This window comes from Acinonyx jubatus, chromosome C2 (genome assembly GCF_027475565.1).
Source record: "Acinonyx jubatus isolate Ajub_Pintada_27869175 chromosome C2, VMU_Ajub_asm_v1.0, whole genome shotgun sequence".
Lineage (NCBI taxonomy): Eukaryota > Metazoa > Chordata > Mammalia > Carnivora > Felidae > Acinonyx > Acinonyx jubatus.
In genome coordinates, this window is record NC_069384.1 from 118,937,403 (window position 1) to 118,958,863 (window position 21,461).

Below are 21,461 nucleotides of genomic sequence, written 5' to 3' on the forward strand. Positions count from 1 at the left end.
ACTCACAAATCGCTTGGCTGAAAATGCACTTTGAAATCCCAGCACAGAAACTGTCTCCCTATTCTCATACACTAGTAAAAACAGAGAAGAATCTATTCAGAGTGTGTGTTTAAAGTAAGAGGATAAAGGCAGGAGTTAAAATGTTATTGAATCCCTCTTGTGCTTCCCCCCTTTCTGGCCTTAGATCTGGATGCTTGAAGGCAGCAGAAATAAAGAGGGAACCCCAGTTTCCCAGCAATCAGCAAGCGCTAACACCTTTTTTTTTTTTTTTTTTTAATAAGCAACTAGGGAATAACACTCCACAGAGGAAGCCATGACCCCCTCTCTGTTTATCATCTGTGGATCCCGAGGCCACGTCCCGCTAGGGTACCACTCGGCAGGGGGTTCCCCTGTCCTCCTTCTTCCCAAGGCCCTGCGAGCGGGATGTCACAGGGGCCGTGTGTCCTGGGGTGTCAGGGAGGAGACGCCCGCCCTGCCCCAGGAGAGGAGGCGGCTTGCCCTCGGAGCCGCCCCCTCCCGCCGCCGGAGAACAAACGGGATATTCAGCAGTGGCCTGTGGCTGCCAGAGCAACTCCTCTGGGGAAATTAAGCGTCGAGTCAGCCTGCACCGTAATCGTCTTTAAAAGCACCCCCACCCGCCTGCCGAGCACACCCGGATACCTGGGCTGCCCCGCGGCTGCGTGTCTGTGTGTGTGTGCGTGTGCGCGCGCGCGCGCGCGTGTGTGTGAGAGAGAGAGAGAGAGAGAGAGAGAGAGGTGGGGGGGAGAGACAGAGAGAAAGAAAGGCGGGGGGAGCAGCAGCCGGGGCGTGTGCGGCGTGCGAGCCTGTGTTTCTGCCCGAGTGTGCCGGAGTGTGAGCCTGGGAGGGGGGGTGGTGCGAGCCGGTGTGTGTACCGGCGTGCGCGCCGGGGTGGGAACGAGCCGCGTGCGTCTACACCGGCCATGAGGGGCGCGGGCGCCTGGGCCGCGCTCTGCCTGTTGCTGGCCGCCGCCGCGCAGCTGTCGCGGCAGCAGCCCCCGGAGAGGTAACGCGACCCCCACCCGGGCTCCCTCCCTTCCTACCTTCCTCCCGCTCTCCTGCAGCCAAGCCCGCAGCTTCCCTGCAGCCGCGTCGGGGCGCCCAGGGAACCAGCGCGCGACCCCGCGCTCACCCGGGCTCTGGCGTCCCCCGTCCCCGCGCCGGCTGTCCCCGGGCCGGGTCCCGAGCCCCCCAGCTCCGCCTGCCCCCGGTCCTGCCGCTGGCCGGGCCACCACGTGGCGGGGGCTGGAGCTGACCTGCGCCTCTTCTTCCCTAGTGCTTATGCGGGCGGAGGGAGGCACTGGGGCCCAAGTCTGTGGACTTTGCTTTTTTACTTCTGTTTTCCTCTCCCGGGCGGCTTGGCCTAGAGACATGAAGCCTTGGGGAAAACGAGTCGCGCGGCGCGCGCGGGCAACCGCACGCCGCCTCCATCAGAAAGTTAATTCTTCGCCACCTCCATCAGAGCTGAGGGAGGGCCCTGGTCCTGGACTGGGGGACCCACTTTTGGCATCCCCTCTTCCACCTCCATCACCAGCCACCTCCGTTTGTAAATGGGAGGCCCTGCCAATGGTCAATGAAATTCAGAAAAGGAGAGAAGTAGGCATCTCTCCACATCTAGGAAATTAAAACTTTTTAATGTTAACCAATTGCTTGTTTATCCATTTACCATTTTCCTATAAGCTCTTACCACTGTGTGGAGGATTTGCTTATGGATGGATGGATAAATAGATGTTGTGTTACTAGGATGGAGACCGATGGCAACTGGACTGAATGTTTTATTAGGCTATAATTTAAATATTCTAAAAGCTAGCAAGTATTTCAAATCCCGTATACAGTGCAGGCATTTATTAATCAATATTAACTTTATCCATATTTAATAGGCTACACCTTTCTGAAGTTGACATTGGATTGTTAGACCCACTTTCAAATTAAGTGTCCTTCTTTTATTTTCCCAGACCTGTTTTCACATGTGGCGGCATTCTTACTGGAGAGTCTGGATTTATTGGCAGCGAAGGTTTTCCTGGAGTGTACCCTCCAAATAGCAAATGTACTTGGAAAATCACAGTAAGCATTTTTTTTAAGGGTATTCTCCTGGAAGTGGGTATTGGCTGCTACATTTTTCCTCTGGCGTAAGGATCTAGGTAAGGGGCGAGTGCCTGAAATAGTGAAATGTTGGATTTACCTCAACTATGTGGGAGATTTTTATTAATAGAACTAGTGGCATCCTGTGTTAGTGATTAGAAAGGGCACAAGATAACTGTTGAAGGAATAAATTCTTAAAGCAGATGTGTTTCTGAAAACTCATCCTGACTCAGTTGAGTTTCATAGATTGAAAATTAAGGCTGTTTTCAAAGGCCTGTTGTAATGACTTTTGGAATCCATTTGTTGCCTGTGCCCTGCATAAATGTCTCCTAGTGGAGAACAGAAGATCAAAGGTAATGCTCATCCCTAACTACTTTATACCCATTATGAGTAAAAGGGAAAAGAAAATGAAAAAAAAAAAATCCCACTTAATGTTCCTGATTTAAAACCACCACTAATGGCAATCTGAGAATAGAGAATAATAATAATTGTGGAATAGGGCAGTAAAGTCTAAATATCAAACAAAGGCTAATAAAATGCCCATGCTGGTTAGTAATGGCATAGATTATGCCAAGTCAAGATAAGCAGTCAGATTTCCAGACAGCCATCTTAAAAAAAAATAGTCTGGATTTAGAATCAGCTAGATTGAGTCATCTTTCCAGTCAGTATGATGGTGAGTCTTTTTCATTTTTTCGTTGTTGGGAAGTTGTTTAGTAATTGAACACATTAGTTCACTGAGACCTTTATTCAGTCAGATTGTGCCACAGGCTGATTATAATTTTTAAAGTATCTCCCTCTTACTGAGCACTTACTGTTTCCTAGACACTATGCCAAGTAGTTAACTCATATACTCTCACTGAATCCTTGAAATCACTCTGAAAAGTAACTGTTCTGTACCCATTTTATAGATAGGAAACTGAGGCCTAGAACAATTATATAAGTTGACTTGATCAAACATTTGGTAAGTTCAGCTTTGCATAAAGTGAAACCTATTTTGTAATGGGGCATTTTTAACAAGGTCGTTTGACAGGCAATATGAGGGGTCCACTGCCTTAATATAAAACTTGGCTCCTCTATGTGTTGATGCTCCCCTATAAAATATTGACTGTCTGATGAACTGGTACATATTTCATTATGTTACTGCAACACATGGGGCCAGGAGAGAATGAGTCATAAGAAGTAGCTTTGAAATAGTGATATTAGTGTGAGCGTGAATAAGTCTTCAAAATAAACATGGAACTTGGTTTTCATATTATAGTTGTGTTTCAATTGTAATTTAATGGCTTTAAGTTATACATGATCCAAGGAAATTAATGGCCGGGAGGCATCATGTGCCTAACAAGTAGAAATTTATGGTTGGCTATATATGGGGTATTATGGGCATAGGTGGTATGGCATCAAATGTCGATGGGAGGAGGGTGTCCAGTGAAAGTTTTCCTTGGTAAAGCAGTGGTGTGCTTCAGCAGAGGCCTGACTACCATATTCTTATGTGGGAGGAGGGGAAGTATAATGGATGTTCTGTTTGGATGCAATGTAAAAGTTAAGTGTATGGGCCCACCAGTCAGTCTTCCCTGGATTCACATTGTCATTCTATCACTGATAAATTGTGTGACCAGGATTTATCTTTCTTAAACCTCGGGATTGTAGGGCACCTGGGTGACTCTGCATTAATTGCCTGACTTCGGCTCTGCTCATGATCTGAAAGTTTGTGAGATTGAGCTATGTATCGGGCTCTGTGCTGACAGCTCAGAGCCTGGAGCCTGCTTCGGATTCTGTGTCTCCCTCTCTCTCTCTGTCCCTCCCCAACTCACACTCTGTCTCTCAAAAAATAAATGAACATTAAAAAAAAAAAACCCAAACACCTCAGGATTGTTGTGAAATTAAAACCAATTAGTGCACGTAAAGGCCTTTGGCTCAGTGCCTGAGATATAATAAGTGCTTAATAAATGTTACCCATCACTGTTATCATTTTCATTATCATTATTGTTTGGTATTGACTTCTCCTTCCTTCTGACTTACAGTCGATATGGCAGATCACTCTTACCCACTTACTTCATTGGTTAAGCTGGGCTTGGCATCAGCTCAAAACAACTCAGACTTCTATGGAACAATCTACTATATATCTATATCTATATCTATATCTATATCTATATCTATATATCTATATATCTATATATCTATATATCTATATCTAGGAAGATCTTATTTCTGCGGTTGGGTTCTATAATCATACTGAAGGTATTCTGTGTGAGTCAGGACTAGGTTAGCTTCTGGTAACAGAGACCCCTAATAACAATGGCTCAAACAGAAGTTTGGTTCTCTCTCACATAAAGGAATCTAGAGGTAGGCAATGCAAGGTTGGTGTGGCGGCTTCAAACCTTTAGGCACTCAGTATCTTTGTCTCTCCCTGTTAGGCCATACTTAGATGCGTGTTCAAGTTCCAGACATCATGTTTCTGTTCTAGCCAAAATAAAGGAAGAAAAACAAGGGCATGTATCCTCCCTTTAAGGACATTGTGCATAATTACATGCAGCTCTCCTCTTACATCTCATTGGCTGGTTTTTAGTTACATGGCACTTCTAGCTGCAAGAAAACTGAGAAATGTAGTCTTCATTTCAGGCATCCAGGTGCTCTGCTAAAATTCAAAAGTTTTCTTTTGAGTAAAAGTTTTCTATCAACTGTGGAAAGAAGGGAAAACAAGCAGACGACAAGCAGTCTCTGTGACATATTTATTTGTGGTTTTCTCAGGCTGCCTGAACTCATGTTCATGAAGTTGACTAACAAATGCCAGCCTTTTTTGGCGGAAGAAAAAAAAAAAGAAAAAAAATTTTTTTAGAAAGTATAGGTAATGTAGAAAAAAGGATTACACAACTTGATTTTCTACTTAAAAAAAGCTTAATAGTTTTCACTCTTAGCCAGTTGAGTTTATTCTATTCCAAGGGGCCTGTGTCTTTTGTGTTTGCATATGAGTAGCTACCAAGAACTTCCAGAGAAGTCCAGCACATTCTCCTGGTTATAATTACTGCCTCTGCTATTCCCAAAGGCCCTGAGTACTCTCAAGGTCTTAGTTTGACATTTTTATTTCTTCATATTTCACAGAGAATAGCACTAATTCATCTTCTCGGTTCTTCTTCACAGTCCTCTAGTTTGTCGGAGGAGCAGAAGAGGACTTCGAGCTCCTGTACATCCTAGGGAACATAAAAAGAGGAGGACCGTGATAGTGCTAAAATTAGTAATCCTGAGGTCTCTCATTCATTCAACAGATGTGTTTTGAGTGCTGGATACTATGTGGATTATGGCAGCAAATAATGCAGGCAAACTCCTTGCCCTCCCTTATGCAGCTAGCATTCTAGTTTGGAGAGATGAGCAATTAATATTTAAATAAACAAGTAAATAATAAGATATTAAGTAGTGAGAAATACATTGTAACTATAAAATAGAGGTGCCTGGGTGCTCAGTCAGTTGAGCATCTGAACTCTTGATTTTGGCACGGGTCATGATCTCACGGTGAGATAGACCCCCTTTGTCGGGCTCTCTGCTGAGCTTGGAGCCTGCTTGGGATTCTCTGTCTCTCTCTCTGTCCCTCTTCCCCTCTTGCACGTACTTTCTCTTTCTCACTCTCTCTCTAAAATTAAAAAAAAAAAGATACTACTCCACATCCATTAGGATGGCTATTATAAAAAAATAGAAAATAGCAAGTCTTGTTGGCAAGATGTAGAGAAATTGGAACCTTTGTGCATTGGTGGTGGGAATGTAAAATGATGCAGCTGCTGTGGAAAACAGTATGGCACTTTCTCAAAAAATTAAACCTAAAAAAAAGCAGAATGAAACCTATAAATACAGAGAACACACTGATGGTTGCCAGAGGGGAGGTGGGTGGAGGGATGGGCAAAATGGGTGAAGGCGAGTGGGGGATACAGGCTTCCAGTTATGGAATACATAAGTCATGGGGATGAAAGGTACCACATAGGGAATACAGTCAGTGGTACTGTAATAACGTTGTATGGTGACAGATGGTAGCTATACTTGTGAGCACAGCATAGGGTGTAGAGTTGTCCAGTCACTGTGTTGTACACTTGAAACTAATGTAACATTTGGGTGTCATTGATACTTCCATAAAAAAGAAAAACAAACATAGAATTATCATATTATCTAGCAATTCCATTTCTGGGTATATACCCCAAAGAAGTGCAAGCAGGGACTTGAGCAGATACCTATATATCCATGTTCATGGCAGCATTATTCGCAGTAGCCAAAAGGTGGGAGTAACCCAAGTATCTATCCACAGATGAACAAATAAGTAAAATGTGGTGTAGACATACAAAGGAACACTATTCAACCTTAAAAAGGGAATTCTGACACATGCCACAATATGGACGAACCTTGAAGACATTGTGCTAAGTTAAGTAAACATCACAAAAGAACAAATAGTGCATGATTCTGTTTATATGAGGTATCTAGAGTAGTCAAATTCATAGAGTCAGAATGGTGGTTCTCAGGGGCTGCTGGGTGGGGAGTTAATGTCTAATGGATACAGAGTTTCACTTAGGGAAGATGAAAAAGTTTTGGAGATGGATGGTGGTGGCGATGGTTGCGCAACAATGAAAGGTCATTCTGGCTGCTGTATAGAATGAGTTGTAGGGAGTTAAGAATGGAACAGGGAGACCAATTAGGAAGCTAATGTGGCATCTAGGAGAGAGGAGATAGTGGACTAGACAAGGGCGGTAACAAAGAAGATGAAACATGGACTCTTCTGCCTAAAGCAGTTGGCTTAGCAGTTCTGAATGCAGTTAGGATGTAGTGGCACCAGCCAAGAGGCTGGATATACCAGGCTCAGGACCCTTGCTTGGCAGCTGCTCCAGGCAGGGCTGAGCTCTGGTGTGGCCTCAGGGAAGGCGGTCTGTTAAAGGCTTTCCCAAAGCCGGAGGAGGATCAGTCCATTTTCCTGCTCCTGCAGTCAGTAAACCAAGAACGGAGTTTCTACTGGCTAATTCAATATAAATTTTATTAAAAGGGGCACCTGGGTGGCTCAGTTGGTTAAGCATCCAACTCTTGATTTTGGCTCAGGTCGTGATCTCACGGTTTGTGAGATCGAGCCCCTCGTTGGGTTCTTCGCTGACGGTATTGAGCCTACTTGGGATTCTCTTTCTCCCTCTCTCTGCCCACCCCCCTGCTCATGTTTGTGTGCATGTGCATACCCCCTCTCTCTCAAAATAAATAAACTTTAAAAAAGTTTTAAAAATAAATTTATTGAAACATCACAGAGATGCCTCAAAATGGGAGTCTCAAGAGTGGTCCTAAAAGTCTAGTTCCTATAGTTGAAGAGGAATATTCTGCCTCTTGCTCCTTACCTTCCTCTCATCGTGGTTCTTCCATACTGGAGATGTGTTCCCGCAAAGTGGCTCTCCCCACCAAATCGTTTTCATTGAACAACATCTTAGTAGGAGATTGAAGAGAGTCTAATGGTAGTATCTGTTTACTTTAAGAAAGTTGAATACTGGGGCGCCTGGGTGGCGCAGTCAGTTAAGCGTCCGACTTCAGCCAGGTCACGATCTCGCGGTCCGTGAGTTCGAGCCCCGCGTCAGGCTCTGCGCTGATGGCTCAGAGCCTGGAGCCTTTTTCCGATTCTGTGTCTCCCTTTCTCTCTGCCCCTCCCCCGTTCATGCTCTGTCTCTCTCTGTCCCAAAAATAAATAAAAGTTAAAAAAAAAAAAAGAAAGTTGAATACTGCCTGTCACAACCAAACTTTCTAGCCAATTGTAATAGACTTTTCAGTATGGAAATACAGCTTACAGATTAGAAATTTAGATTTGTCCTTAAATTATAGTACTTTAAAATTTTCATAGCTAGTTCTTGGATAGCTGCACTGTCCCAAACACTGTCTACATTGGCTATTTAAGTTAATTAGCCAAATTAATTTAAAAATTCAGTATCTAAATCACATTAGCCATATTTTTTGTTGTTTATTTTATCTTGAGAGACAGAGAGAGAGAGAGAGAGAGAGAGAGAGAGAGAGAGAGAGAGAATCCCAAGGAGGCTACACGCTGACAGCTCAGAACCCAACCCAACACTCAATCCCACAACCCTGGGATCATGACCTGAGCCAAAACCAAGAGGTGAATGCTTAACTGACTGAGCCACCCAGGTGCCCCCACATTAGCCATATTTCAATTGTTCAGTAGCCACATATAGATAGTGGCTACCATATTGAGCAGTATATAATATGAATATTTCCCTCAACACAAAAACTTCTTTGGATAGTGAGGTTAATTTTACTCACGTAAAGGTATGTTCAGGACAGGGGTGCTCCGTGCTGCTTCGTTGTGCTTCTGCTTTGCAAGTGGAGAAGCTGACACTTGTTCTATGGAGAGTTGAAATTGTGACTGGAACTCAAGCCTCTTGACTCAGCTGCATCTTTCTGGCTGCAACTCTTGGTGACCTCAACTAGTCTTAGGTTTTACTAATTAATCTTACTGAATATGTTCTCAAAAGTGTACAGTTAGAGGTTAAGCCAGAGAATTAGAGGGTTATGAAATTGTTAAATATTTTGTAATCCGTGATGGGGTAGAAGGTTTCTTAGTTTCCTGTGAGAGTTGATTTTTGGAACTGGAAGTTAAGGGGCATCTGTATAAAAAAATACTTATTTGACATAGGTGGTGGGGACAGGAGTTAGTTAAGTAGGATTTGAGAGCTAATGTACATAAAACTTCGGAAAATGGTGGTTGGTTCTTCTAAGGAGGTTTGGGTTGAGACAAAGTTCAGCTGAATTGATTTAAGGATGAGAACCAGTAACTCCACCTGTAGCCAGCCCTGTAACAGGAAACAAAGCTCTGAGTATTAACACTACGTGGACCCTCTATCGCAGTGGTCCTCCTGCTAGGTGCATGTGTGCATAGGGATCAGACGGTGCAGGAGACAGTAAGAGATCTCTGAGATCCCTAAACGAAGCAGAAAAGAGTGGACCATTGTGAACAAGAACACAGCCCGTGTGATGAAGTTCACTGCTGAGTTGACAAGACATTTTTGAAGAGCGCACCAGGTATGGTGCTAGAGATATACAGATGAATATGTATGAGATGCAAACGTAGGGGGGCTGCCTGTGAAGACGTGTTCCCCAGGCTCCGAGTGGGAGTGAGGCTCCACAGGTAGCTCTGACACAACGATCTCCATTCCGTTAATGGTTTCATTATAAATTCATTGCAAACTTGGCAAATCACCAATACTTTTTCTGTTCCTTGATCTTTTCATCCATAACTTGTTCATTTTATAATCCCATAGTAGAGTTACAGATTCATACTGATGGTTTGACACAGTTTTTGAATTAAAAAAAATAGACGTTAGTAGCAAAATAATACCTTGTGAAAGCAACTATTCAGAGTTTGACTTGGGCTACATATGTTATGGCTGGTTAAGTGGAACCAGCTGAATCTTTGTTTATAGCAACTATGCAAATTAGAGGAAACTGGAAGCCTAGAACCTTCTGGGAAATCTTGAATAGATACGTAGGAATTGTTATTTTAAATTGGTTCCCAAAGTTAAAACTAAATGTGGCATCTGAGTGTGTTAGGCATTTGCTGTCCTTATCTAACAGAAACAGCAGTTGGTATGTAGATACAGGTGAAAATGATTTGTGCTTAGATTTAAAGCTGGGCATGATTTACAAAAGTTTTTAAAATCAGATACTTCATATTATGTTGTCCTGTTGTTATAAATCAGCATTAGAATTCCAAAGTACTTATTTATTATTTATATCTCTTCTTTATTTCCAATTTTAGTATACGTGCTGCCAACGGAACACTTTTCTTTATTTCAAAAAACATTTTTTTAAGGTATTGAAATTAGCCAATTATTGAAGGTTTCAGTTATTATTTTCAGCAGAAATCTGGCTTGGGAAAAATCAGCAAACGTTTGAGGAGTTTAAAATTTGGCAGTGGAGGTTCCTTTAACTCTGAATTAAATAATGTGGGAGTGTCAGAAGGTCACAGACCTTTGCCAGAAATGGGAGAACACTTATAGCAATGAATAGAATCACTTGCATTTAAACTAGAAGTGTGTGGCAAAATTTTCTTTAGCTAATTCATGCAGAAGAAAAAGCATAAATCATATGTTGAAGATCTTCAGGCTCCCAGGTAATCCATGTACGGTCATTTTGATAACTATTCTTTCTTTTGAACTGGAATTAAATATACTGATGTGGAAATGGTGGGGTTCGGAGCAAATAGTCAAGAAAAAATTTTTGAGATGTCTTTGGTGCAAAAAGGTGGTTTTATTAAAGCACAGGGACAGACCTTGCACAGAAAGAGCTGCACTGGCGTAGTGACAGGTGACTGATTATATACTTTCATGTTGGGAGGGTGTTAGGGATAGCATAGGTCTCTAAGGAATTTGGAAGCAAGATTTCCAGGACCTTGAGGGGCTAGTTGTCAGGAAAAGGTCATTTACTACTGTCTAGTAAAAGCCTAGTCATGAGACCCTTCAGATGTGTATCAATGGGCCATATGCTTGGAGGATGATTGCTAAACTCTGTCCTGGGGGTAGAGATAAAGGAAGTTTCCAAAGGAATTTTTATATGTTAACGTAGATTTACAGGATCCCGGGGGTCGGGATAATGTTAAGCTAAGATTGCCTTTTGCCTTTAGCAAAGTGTCATCATCGAGGTGGTTGAGTTCCTAGAGGCAGGTCACTCTGTCTCAAGGACTTGTCAATGGGCTATAAGTTATAAGGAAATTTAATTTATTCCTTTTGCCTTTGATCAATACTAGTTATTTTATAGATTGTAGATATAAAATAATAATTTGTGGTTTTCAGCATACCTTCAAATACATTGTATCATTGTATTTCATTCCCATCCAATTCTGTGATGTCAGTGGCATACGTATCAGTATGCCCATTTCACATGTAGGGAAACTGAGGTCTAAAGAACTCATAACTTGGCAGTATTGTCATTCCTGCACAGGTATGAAAAGACTAGCACAAAATTTTTCAGCTTACTAATACAAAGGCACTATCACAAGCTTACTTAGCAAATAAATTAACATTCACCTGATGCTTATTAAGCATCTGCTGTGAACTAAGCCCTGGTTGGGCCCTGGGGTAAAAAAGACAAGGCAAAGTTTCTGTCCTCAAGGAGTTTATAAACTGGTGGGGAGTTAGAGAAAACCAGTAGCAGTTATGTGTGTAAATAGCTACGATGCTCACTGTAAGTAGTTTTAAGTATTGATAATGTGGAATAAGTCTTATTTACATTTTTAAAAGATTATTGAATGTCTTAGATTATTATTGCTTTATGCAAAGAGTGAAAGATGTTAGGACCCATTTTATATCTGTGCTACTCTAAGACTTGAGAAATTGGTACTGTGTCCTTTGTTTGACATCATAGGGCCCTTTTACAACACCTGCTTTATATTTTCAAATATGTCTGATAAGTAATCATATAAAGACATTCCTATACTATTGTCTTGGGGGTAGTTTTGCTAACTACATTTTAATGTGTGTTAAAGTCATCATACTGAATCTATCCTCCAAAAGCCTGATTAAATTTAAATGGATTTCACATTTTTAAAGAAATGATAGGTTAAAAATGTAGTTGGGATTTATATTTTCCCAATAACCTGCATATGGCTTCGTGAGAAGAAAGTCAGCAGTGGTGGGGCATGGGGTTGTGTGAAAATTGAAACAAATAATGATGTTCTACTAAGATCAGTGCTGGGTATATAATTTGAGAATACAAATAGTGAATTTAGACAGGAACTCAACATTTAAGTCACTTAATTATACCTAAGAGTATAGCAAGAGGTTCTAAAATTGCTTTAACTATTATTTGCCTGGCATAACCACAGCAGGACAGATAGGGGAATGGAATTTTGGCCTTAAGCACATATTTCCTGGCTTTAAACTACATGTAGAATTTAGAATTATATAGAGACTTAAATTCCAATCTTAACTATGGGTTTTTTTTTTTTATGTACGCATATATTTGTTGGACTAGGCCTGGTTATTTCAGCTGCCTTGAATAGTAATTTAACCTGGTGCTTGACTTAATATTATTTACATCTAATTCCTTAGTAAAGATGGGAATAATTAACAGAGAATGTCTGCATACCCAAGCTTGAGGACCATATGAATGGGATAAGAGCACTATAGCTGTTTTTTGTTTGGGTTTTTTAATTAAGAGAGTATAATTCAGATACTTTGTGATTCTTAGGGCACTTACACTGTCCCGATTAGGTTTCAGTTGATAAGACATTGGAAGAACTAAAACATTTCCCTTGCTCCCTTAAATCTTCCTGGGAAGCAAGGAGAACACAAATCCCAAATAAATAAGCAAGGAGGTGACATTTTCCCATTGGGACCTCAGTCCAGTTTTTCTAAATTTGTTTAGTTTTCTGCTTTTTTTAAAAGGGCTTCTGTTGCTTGTTTTTGTTTTGTTTTTCTTTGCTCATTCACATGAAAATCAAATGTTTTTATTGATTGAAAACCTAATGTTATAAATGTGCTTATTTGTACTGCCTGCAGTTTTTAGTGCTGGGCTAAAGCAGAGCCTTAGAAAGGGCTTAATGAGTAGAAGGAAAATGAGACACCATGAAAACGAAGTCTTCATGTTTTTCTGAAAAAGATTGTCCTTACTAACATATTAGTGACCAAAAAGTCATTCTTTCCTGAACTATCACTTTAATAATGGAGCACAAAAATAGCACACTTAAAACCTCTCTGTCAAAAGGCAGTATAAATTGAGAAGGCATTTAACAGAGGTAAAACACCCGGAAAGGGTCTTAAAGAATGTATTATTAAGAAGACTGATGGAATCGCTTTCACATTCCTTGCCCACCTCCAGAATTCAATTTATGATGTGAAATTATGGGCAAATTAGAATTGTTCCATAAATTTTGCAGATTCCTCAAAATCTATCAAGAATTAACAATACCAAAAAAAGAAAAAAAAAAAAAAGAGAGAGAGAGAGAGAGAGAGGTCTCATTTGTTGGCTTCTCTGTGCTAGAGACCAGAGAAGCATATAGGGGAGCTCCTAATTTTAAGGGTTCTCTTTTTCCCCACATTGTTCTGCCTAGTTAGGAAAGTGTTCCTGTGAATAGTTGCTGTCCCATGTTCCTGGCACAGTGAAGTTTCATATGTATAAATGTAATCACTACCTTTATCTTACACGGTTTCACCTTATAATTTAGCAGCTTTAACAACAGTGGCAATAGCTCTTTTGGGTATACTTGAATGTCTTACTCTAGGAACTTTGGAGAAAATGAGTGTTTTCTTCAGATATATTATTTGTTAAATCATGATAGTCAATGTTGGCAAGTCTTTGGAAAACCAGTATAAACATCTAAAAATAAATGGAACACCCATAGAGAAGTGGGGAGTTGGAATTAAAACAGCACAAGCCCTGCCACTAAATATCACCTCTCTTTCATCCCCTCACCCCCAAGACACTCCTGAGCACTGCATATAATAAAATAGTGTTTCCCAAAATGTGGAGGGAGGGAGAGACTTTTTAGTCAGAGATGGGCTGTTCTGTGAATAAGGCTGACAAGAAGGGCACAGGGAAGCCAGTGGAGATAATTTTTCTGCTTATGCCTCCCAAAAATGAATTGATACGAGTCTTATTGCTAGACACAGACCTTCTAAAAGCCCTAGGCTGAGATTTACCTTCTCTGAAAAAAATCATAATTTATTCTTTAAAACCATTTTTAAAGTGTCTACCAGAGACCAGGTGCTGGGTTGGGCACAAAAGACTGCAATGGAAAGAAATCCATATCCCTGAATGAGAGGGGAGGAGACAAGGAGGCTCTTACTAGTGAGGGAGATGTCCCCAAAATGAATGACAATGACACAGGGTGGTAAGTTTCATATCAAGGGTTGTATATGTGGCATTACTCAGTGACTAGAAGAATGGGCATTGGAAAGTCATACTGATACACTGTTCAGCTATTTACTAGGTATGTGATATACATTCCAGAACTTTCCAAAGTTGTTTATCATGGTCAGACCTGCCCTGTAAGGGTAATGTGAGGATTGAAGGAGATAGTGGATGGAAGGTTCTTGGCACAGTGCTTGGTGCAAGCATGCACTCAATAAATGGTGGTGATGGTGATTTTTTTTTTTTTTTAACCTCTCTTCCAGGGCTGTAATAAGGCATAAAAGGGTGGTGTTTGTGTAGAACTTGTCTACAAGCCAGTGCATTTCATGCTGGATGGTAATCCCTTTGGGGCATGGCTAGCTCCCATTGGAAATACCCACTCCTACTCACTATGTCCTTTCTTCACTTAAAATATGATCTTTCATAAGACTGTCCACAGAAGTACTTCCAAATCTTCCCTGCTTTTCCTCAAGCCATGTCCCCTCAACCAAACACCTCCCGCCCAGCACCAACCAAAAGTGCCCCTTAACTTTTGAAACTAGGATATTTAGAAACAGAGAAAGGATTGTCAGTTAAAAATTGCAAATAATTTTGTATGTTTAGAGATAGGGACTTTAATTAACCTTTGGAGCCTCAAATCATCAGAATAGTCCCCACTATTCACTTATTCCTAATAGAGACACCTCATGATAGAGTGGTTAAGAGTATAGTTCCTGGAGCCAGACTGCCTGGATTCAAATACCAGCTCCACTATTGTGGTGGTAAGTCTTTAAAGATGACCCACCCCCCCCCCCCCCCGCAATATCATATCTCACAATATCATACTTCACAATATCATACCTTCACAATACCTCCTGGTATTCATGCCTTTTTCTAATACCTCCAAATACTGAATCTGGGTTGGCCCTATGAAACAAACAGAGTAGGGCAGAAGTGATACTACATGACTTCTGGGACCAGGGTGTAAGAAATCTTAAAGCTTTTGCCTTAGTCTCTTAAAACATGCACTCTGGGGGAAGCTAGCTGCCATGTAAGGACCACCATGCTGTGAGGAAGCCCAAGCCAACCATGTAGAGAGGCTTCATGGAGAGGGAGAGAAAGAGGAGAGAGAGGACAGAGATGCCCAGACAGCCCCCACTTATTCTAGTCTCCCTGGCTGAGGTGCCAGACCCTGGAGTAAAAAAGTCATCTTGGAGAACCAGCCCAGTTATGCCTTCAGGTGACTCAAGCCCTAGCTGATAACTGATGATAGTTATATGAGATAATTTAAGCAAGAACAACCCAGCTGGGGCCAGTGAACTTACAGAACCATAAGAAATAAGAGCATATTGGGGTGCCTGGATGGCTTAGTCGGTTAAACATCCGACTCTTAATTTTGTGTCTCAGGTCATGATCTCATGATTCGTGAGCTTGAGCCCCATGTCCAGCTCTGTGCTGACAGCATGAAGTCTGCTTGGGATTCTCTCTCTCCCTCTGACTCTTCCTCTCTCTCTGCCCCTCCCCGGCTTGTGCTCACTCTCTCTCTCAAAATGAATTAAAAAAAAAAAAGAAAAAGAGTACATTGTTTTAAGCCACTGACTTTTGTGGTGGTTTTTATGTAGCAATAGATTACCAAAACAGTTACTTACTAGCTGTATGGCCTTGAGTTTATTAATCTTTCTGTGCCCCAGTTTCCTCATCTAATAAAATGTGGCTAAGAATATCCCTTACCTCATAGGATCACTTTGGGGATTTAGTTACTGAATGTACAGTATTAAGGTGACTTCATAGAGAAAGAACCAGGGAAGTAAAGATCCTGACCCAACTCCCTTCCCTATTTGCAATTCCTGTTGGGGCTTCCCATGGCTACAAGCAACTGAAGGATAATTGTTGATGATTTCATTCAGATCAACCACCCAGAAAGGAGAGTAGGGTGGAAATAGGAGGAGAATGGACTTGGAGGGGCAAATAGAAGATATTTGACACAAAGAGCTCTATCAGCATTCACCAGAGAAGTGGAACCAGTAGGAGATATATATGCATATACATGCAGGCATATACACATAGAAAGATATACATGTGTACTTAGAAATACACATGCACACATGTACAAACATACATATACATACATACATAAAGAGATTTGTTTCAAGAGTAGGCTTATGCGATTGTGATGGCTGGCAAGTCCAAAATTTGTGGAGAACCTGTTAGGCAGGAGGAGCTGATTCTACAGTGTTGAGACAGAGTTTCTTCTGAGATACCTCAGTTTTGCTGTTAAGGCCATTCAACTGATTGGATGAGGCCCACCCACATTATCAAGATAATCTCCTTAAAGTGAACTGATTGTAGATCACATTTATGAAATGCCTTCATGGCAATACCTAGATCAGTGTTTGAATAACCGGATATTACAGCTTATCCAAGTTGACAATGTGAAACTATCACAGAGCCACTGAAGGGTCTGGAGCAGGGGAGTGACAAGGGTCACCCTGGATGCTGTGTTGAGAACAGAGATTGGGGTGCAGGGGTGACAGTAGTGAAACTAGTTAGGAGGCCATCGATGTAGTTAGATGAGAGATGATGATGGTTTGGACCAGCATGGGAGCCAAGGAGGTGGTGAGGGATAGTCAGTTTCTGGATGTACTTTAAAATAGAGCCAAAAAAGAATTGCTGGTGGACAAAATGTGGGGAGGAAGAAAAAGAGGAACCAGGGATGGCTTCACAGTTACTGACCCGTGCAAAGTGGAAGGATGGAGGTGTGATTCATCAACCATGACAGGGAGGCCAGGGCAAAGCAGATTTGGTGGGGGAGGTCAGATGTTCTGTTTTGACACGTTAAGCTGAGGTGTACATCAGATCCCACGGTGAAATGCCATTCCAAATACTACTCATCCAGCAGAGAGAACAGGTGGCAGGTAACAGTTTACTCCCTATTCTTCAATAAGTGCTTTAGGAAGTAACAAAAAATAGAAACATGATCAAATGGCGGCAGGTGAGGTTCAAGAGACTGGGTGCAGACATGACTATGTTTAGGTGTGGTGGCAGCTGAAGATAAAGGTAATTACGCAAGTGTTTGAAATAAAAAATAGTATGTAGTAAACCAACAATCAGTGTTTTACTTCACTGTTAATGTCAGTAAAGACATTTCTTTTATTGCAAATACACCTGCTCTGGTGTATTATAGCAATAAATCCTGTTTCTTGCAAGCCTAAAGCTATCATTCAGAGCCAAATGCCACTATTTTACGTTGAAAATAAAGTATTGGAATCTTTTGAATTTGAATTGTACAAAGGGTTTGGTTGCTTTAGAGTTTGGCATACTCCCAACACTGGATGTTTTTCTTCACTTTTCAGAAAAATAAATCAATAACTTGTTATTGGGCATATTTTCAAGCCACACCTAAATGCTGGGGCAGAACATGAAAAATACTTTCTGGAGTTAAATGTTATCAGACACAGAATCAGGAATCCATTCACTGCTATTGCCCAGATTGAAACAGTCAGCTTTTTAGGTCTTGAGTGTGATATGTCCATCAGCCTAACATTTTACAGAGTGCTGCAGTTGATAATGAGAAATCACCTCATTTTTCTGGGTCCTCATTTGATTCGACTACCCAGAACTATGTGACAAAGCCAGCAAACACTTGCTGCCTTTCTTGACATCCTATTATTCTTAGTTAGGCTTTTCTAACTTGTAGTACTAAAAATAAAAAATAAAACTGACTGCTGTTGGGACTATTCCAATGTATTGGCATACTTTGGAATCATACTCTTGTTTATGTGAAAAAAAAATTTTTTTAACGTTTATTTATTTTTGAGACAGAGAGAGACAGAGCATGAACGGGGGAGGGTCACAGAGAGAGGGAGACACAGAATCTGAAACAGGCTGCAGGCTCCGAGCTGTCAGCACAGAGCCCGATGCGGGGCTCGAACCCACGGACCGTGAGATCATGACCTGAGCCGAATTCGGACGCCCAACCGACCGAGCCACACAGGCGCCCCTATTTGAAGATAGTTTTAATTGTAAGATAGTAAATTTAATTTTGGACTTTTTTAAAAATATTTTTTTAATAGTCCACAAACCGTGAGACCATGATGTGAGCAGAATTTGGAAGCCTAACCAGCTGAGCCACCCAGGCACCCCTAATTTTAGACTTTTAAAAACAGGCCTAAAATTGACAAATTATGTATATTCCCAATATCCATTAAATGGTCTATGAGCAGTGTGCCTGGCTGGCTCAGTAGGAGGCGCACACAACTCTTGGTTTTGGGGTCATAAGTTTGAGCCCCATGTTGGGTGTAGAGATTACTTAAATAAACAAAACTTAAAAAAAAAAAAAAAGACTGGCGCCTGGGTGGCTCAGTTGGTTGAGCATCCGACTTTGGCTCAGGTCATCTTACCACTTGTGAGTTCGAGCCCTGCGTTGGGCTCTGTGCTGACAGCTCAGAGCTTGGAGCCTGCTTCGGATTTTGTGTCTCCCTCTCCCTCTGCCCCTCTCCTGCTCATACTGTCTCTTTCTGTCAAAAATAAATAAATGTTAAAAAAAAATTTAAAAAAAGAAAGAAAGAAATGGAAGAAATGAATAAATGAATGAATGAACGCAGTTACCTTTGTCCTTTCCTTAAAGCTAGCACATGACTTGACACATAGTAGGTACTTGATAAATATTTGATTAATTTATTGAAAAAAATGGGTTTGGGGCGCCTGGGTGACTCAGTCGGTTAAGCGTCCAACTTCGGCTCAGGTCATGATCTTGCGGTTTGTGAGTTTGAGCCCCACATCAGGCTCTGTGCTGACAGCTCAGAGCCTGGAGCCTGCTTCAGATTCTGTTTCTCCCTGTCTCTCTGCCTCTCCCCCACTTGTGCTCTGTCTCTCTGTCTCTCTCTCTCTCAAAAAAAAGTGAATAAATAAAAAAAAATGGGATTGCTTTTCTGGGAAAAACAAAAGAATTACCATTGTTCCTTTGTGGTCCTTGCCCCCCACCCCCTCAAGTAACTTACATTCATTTGTGAAGAGTTTGCAGCCTTTGCACTTGTGAGTTTTACCAGTGACAGGTTTTCATCAACCATTGTGCTTCATTTTTCTCACTTGTGTGGCATACTTTTCTGAGCCGGGGCCAAGAACCAACCACACGTCATAGCCCTCCATGACAATTAAGCTTTAGCTGCTTTGGGAAACTATCAAGTTACCTACTGATATCGTCTACTTTTATGTATATGTGGAGTGGCTGTTATTTCTAATTAAGGATACAGTTGATATTAATAAGATGAATTGGATATGGCATATAAAAAATTATGCGATTTTTATGATAGATCACTGAGTGATTTCAAACTTTTCCCAAATAGCAGGTTTCAAGTTTGCACAATGATGCAGATGACACTTAGCTAGTAGCTTTGTTGTGATAGATAATGCTTGTAATTTTAGCCAGCATTTACTGAGCATTAAGTAAGAGGCAAGCACGGTTCTAAGTACAATAAATTGATAGATGTTTCTGCCACCTGCAGGGCACTCTGTATTTCTGCTTGTTTTAGTTTTGGGTTTTTTCTTTTTAGGCATGCTTTACATATAATGCACAAATCTTAAATATGCAATTCAATGTCTTTGACAAATTCAAACACCTGTCTAAATGACACCTTCATCAAAATAAATGTTTTCAGCACCCAGAACCTTCCTTCCCTCTTACTCCTTTGCAGCCAATTCCCCATCCTTCCAAGAGGCAAGTAGCATAGATTAGCAATTTTTCCAATTCTAGGACTTCATAAAAACAATATGGAATGTGCTTTTTTCCTTCACAATTTACTCACTGTGATGTTTTTGGATTTATCCACATTATTGTATTAGTAGTTTGTTCCTTTTATTGCTAATTATTATTCTACTATGTGAATATACCAATTTGTTTATCCATTCTCCTATTGTGGACATTTGTGCTTTTTTTCAAATTTGGGCTATTATGAATAAAGCTACTACAAACCTTCTTGTATAAGGCTTTTTATGCATGTATGTTTTCTTTTCTCCTGGAAGGATACCTGAGAGTGGAATTGCTGACTCATGGGATAGGTGTATGTTTAACTTTGTAAGAAATTACCAGATCAGTTTCCAACGTGATGACCATTTTACCCTCCCACCAGTAATGGTAGGAAATTATGTTTGCTCCGCATCCTGGCATTTGGTGTCATCAGCCTTTCTAATTTTGGCTGTTCTAGCAGGTGTGTAGTTAATGTCTTACTGTGATTCTACTTTGCATTTCCCTGTTGGCTAATGAGGTTGAATGCTTTTCGCATGCACATTGGTCTATCTTTGTGAAGTGTCCATTCAAGTCTTTTGCCCATGTTTTTTATTGGAGTATTTTGTCTTTTATCATCAAGCTGTATGAGTTCTTTATTCTGAATATAAGTTCTTTGTCAGATGTATGTATTGCAAATATTTTCTTCCCATCTGTGGTTTATCTACTCATTTTGTTAATGGTATCCTTCGATGCACAGAAATTTAAAAATTGTTGAAGTCCAGTGGGTCAGTTTGTACTCTTGTAATTAGTGCTTTCTTGTTGTCCAGGATAATAAAGTATTCTTCTATATTTTCTTCCAGAAGTTTGTAGGTTTAGCATTTACATTTATGTCTGTGATCTGTCTCAAATGAATTTGTGTGTAGTGTGAGGTGGGAGTCAACATTTGTATTTTTCTGTGTGGATTTCCAGTTTTTCCAACATCCTTTGTTGAAAAGACTGACCTTTTACCCATTGAAGTGCTTTGCCACCTTTGCCAAAAATTGATTGACCATATAAGTGGGGCTCTATTTCTGGACTCTCTATTCTAGACTATTGATCTGTTTGCCTTCTTGACTGTTTTGCCATTGCCATTCGCTCATTGCCATTGCCAAACTTTATTAGTAGTTAGGTTTCAGGGAGTCAAAAGTTATGCGTGGATTTTCAACTGCACAGGGAGTCGGGGGCCCTAACCTTGTTGTTCAAGAGTCAACTGTATATCATGAGTTAACATGCTGATTGCATAATATTCATATTTGTAGTTATTTCTAAAGCTTTCCTATATGTTTTAATCGTTGCTCTTTCATCCTGCCCTCCGAAAAACAGTGAGAGGCCTTCCATCCTTAGCAGGGTGTTGTTTCTTTTTATAATTTGCAGAATTGTTGCTATGGAGAAATTAAAGTGAGAAGCCCATGTTCCTAGCCAATGGATTCTTTAGGAGATGCTGTTGTCAGCTCACTGTTATTTTGTAGAGTAGCCTCGTTAAACAAGCTTGTTAGGGGTGCCTGGCCTCTCCTCCTTGGCATGAAATGGGTGTATAAAACCAGATTGTGCAGGGTGATTTAGATACTTATTACTTCAAGTTAAGTTTTGATGCTTTTCTTTGTCTTTTAAAAGTGTTTTAGGATTGACAGTTTACAAAACAGGCAAAAGATTTCAACAGACATTTCAGCAAAGAAGATATATGAGTGGCCAATAAGCACACGAAGAGATGTTCAGACATGAAGGAAACGCAGCTCAAAAGCACAATGAGATA

At 41.0% G+C, this 21,461-nt stretch overlaps 1 protein-coding gene across 1 annotated transcript in view; it reads left to right on the plus strand.

The window, feature by feature from the left end:
- The first annotated feature begins 857 nt into the window (after positions 1 to 857).
- PCOLCE2 (procollagen C-endopeptidase enhancer 2) overlaps positions 858 to 21,461 on the plus strand; it is a 61,595-nt gene continuing 40,991 nt past the window's right edge. Inside the window, exons 1-2 of the mRNA XM_027061675.2 lie at positions 858 to 1,024; positions 1,974 to 2,082. Of these exons, the coding sequence (XP_026917476.1) occupies positions 942 to 1,024; positions 1,974 to 2,082 (192 nt within the window). The 5' untranslated portion in view covers positions 858 to 941. The remainder of the gene's footprint in view (positions 1,025 to 1,973; positions 2,083 to 21,461) is intronic.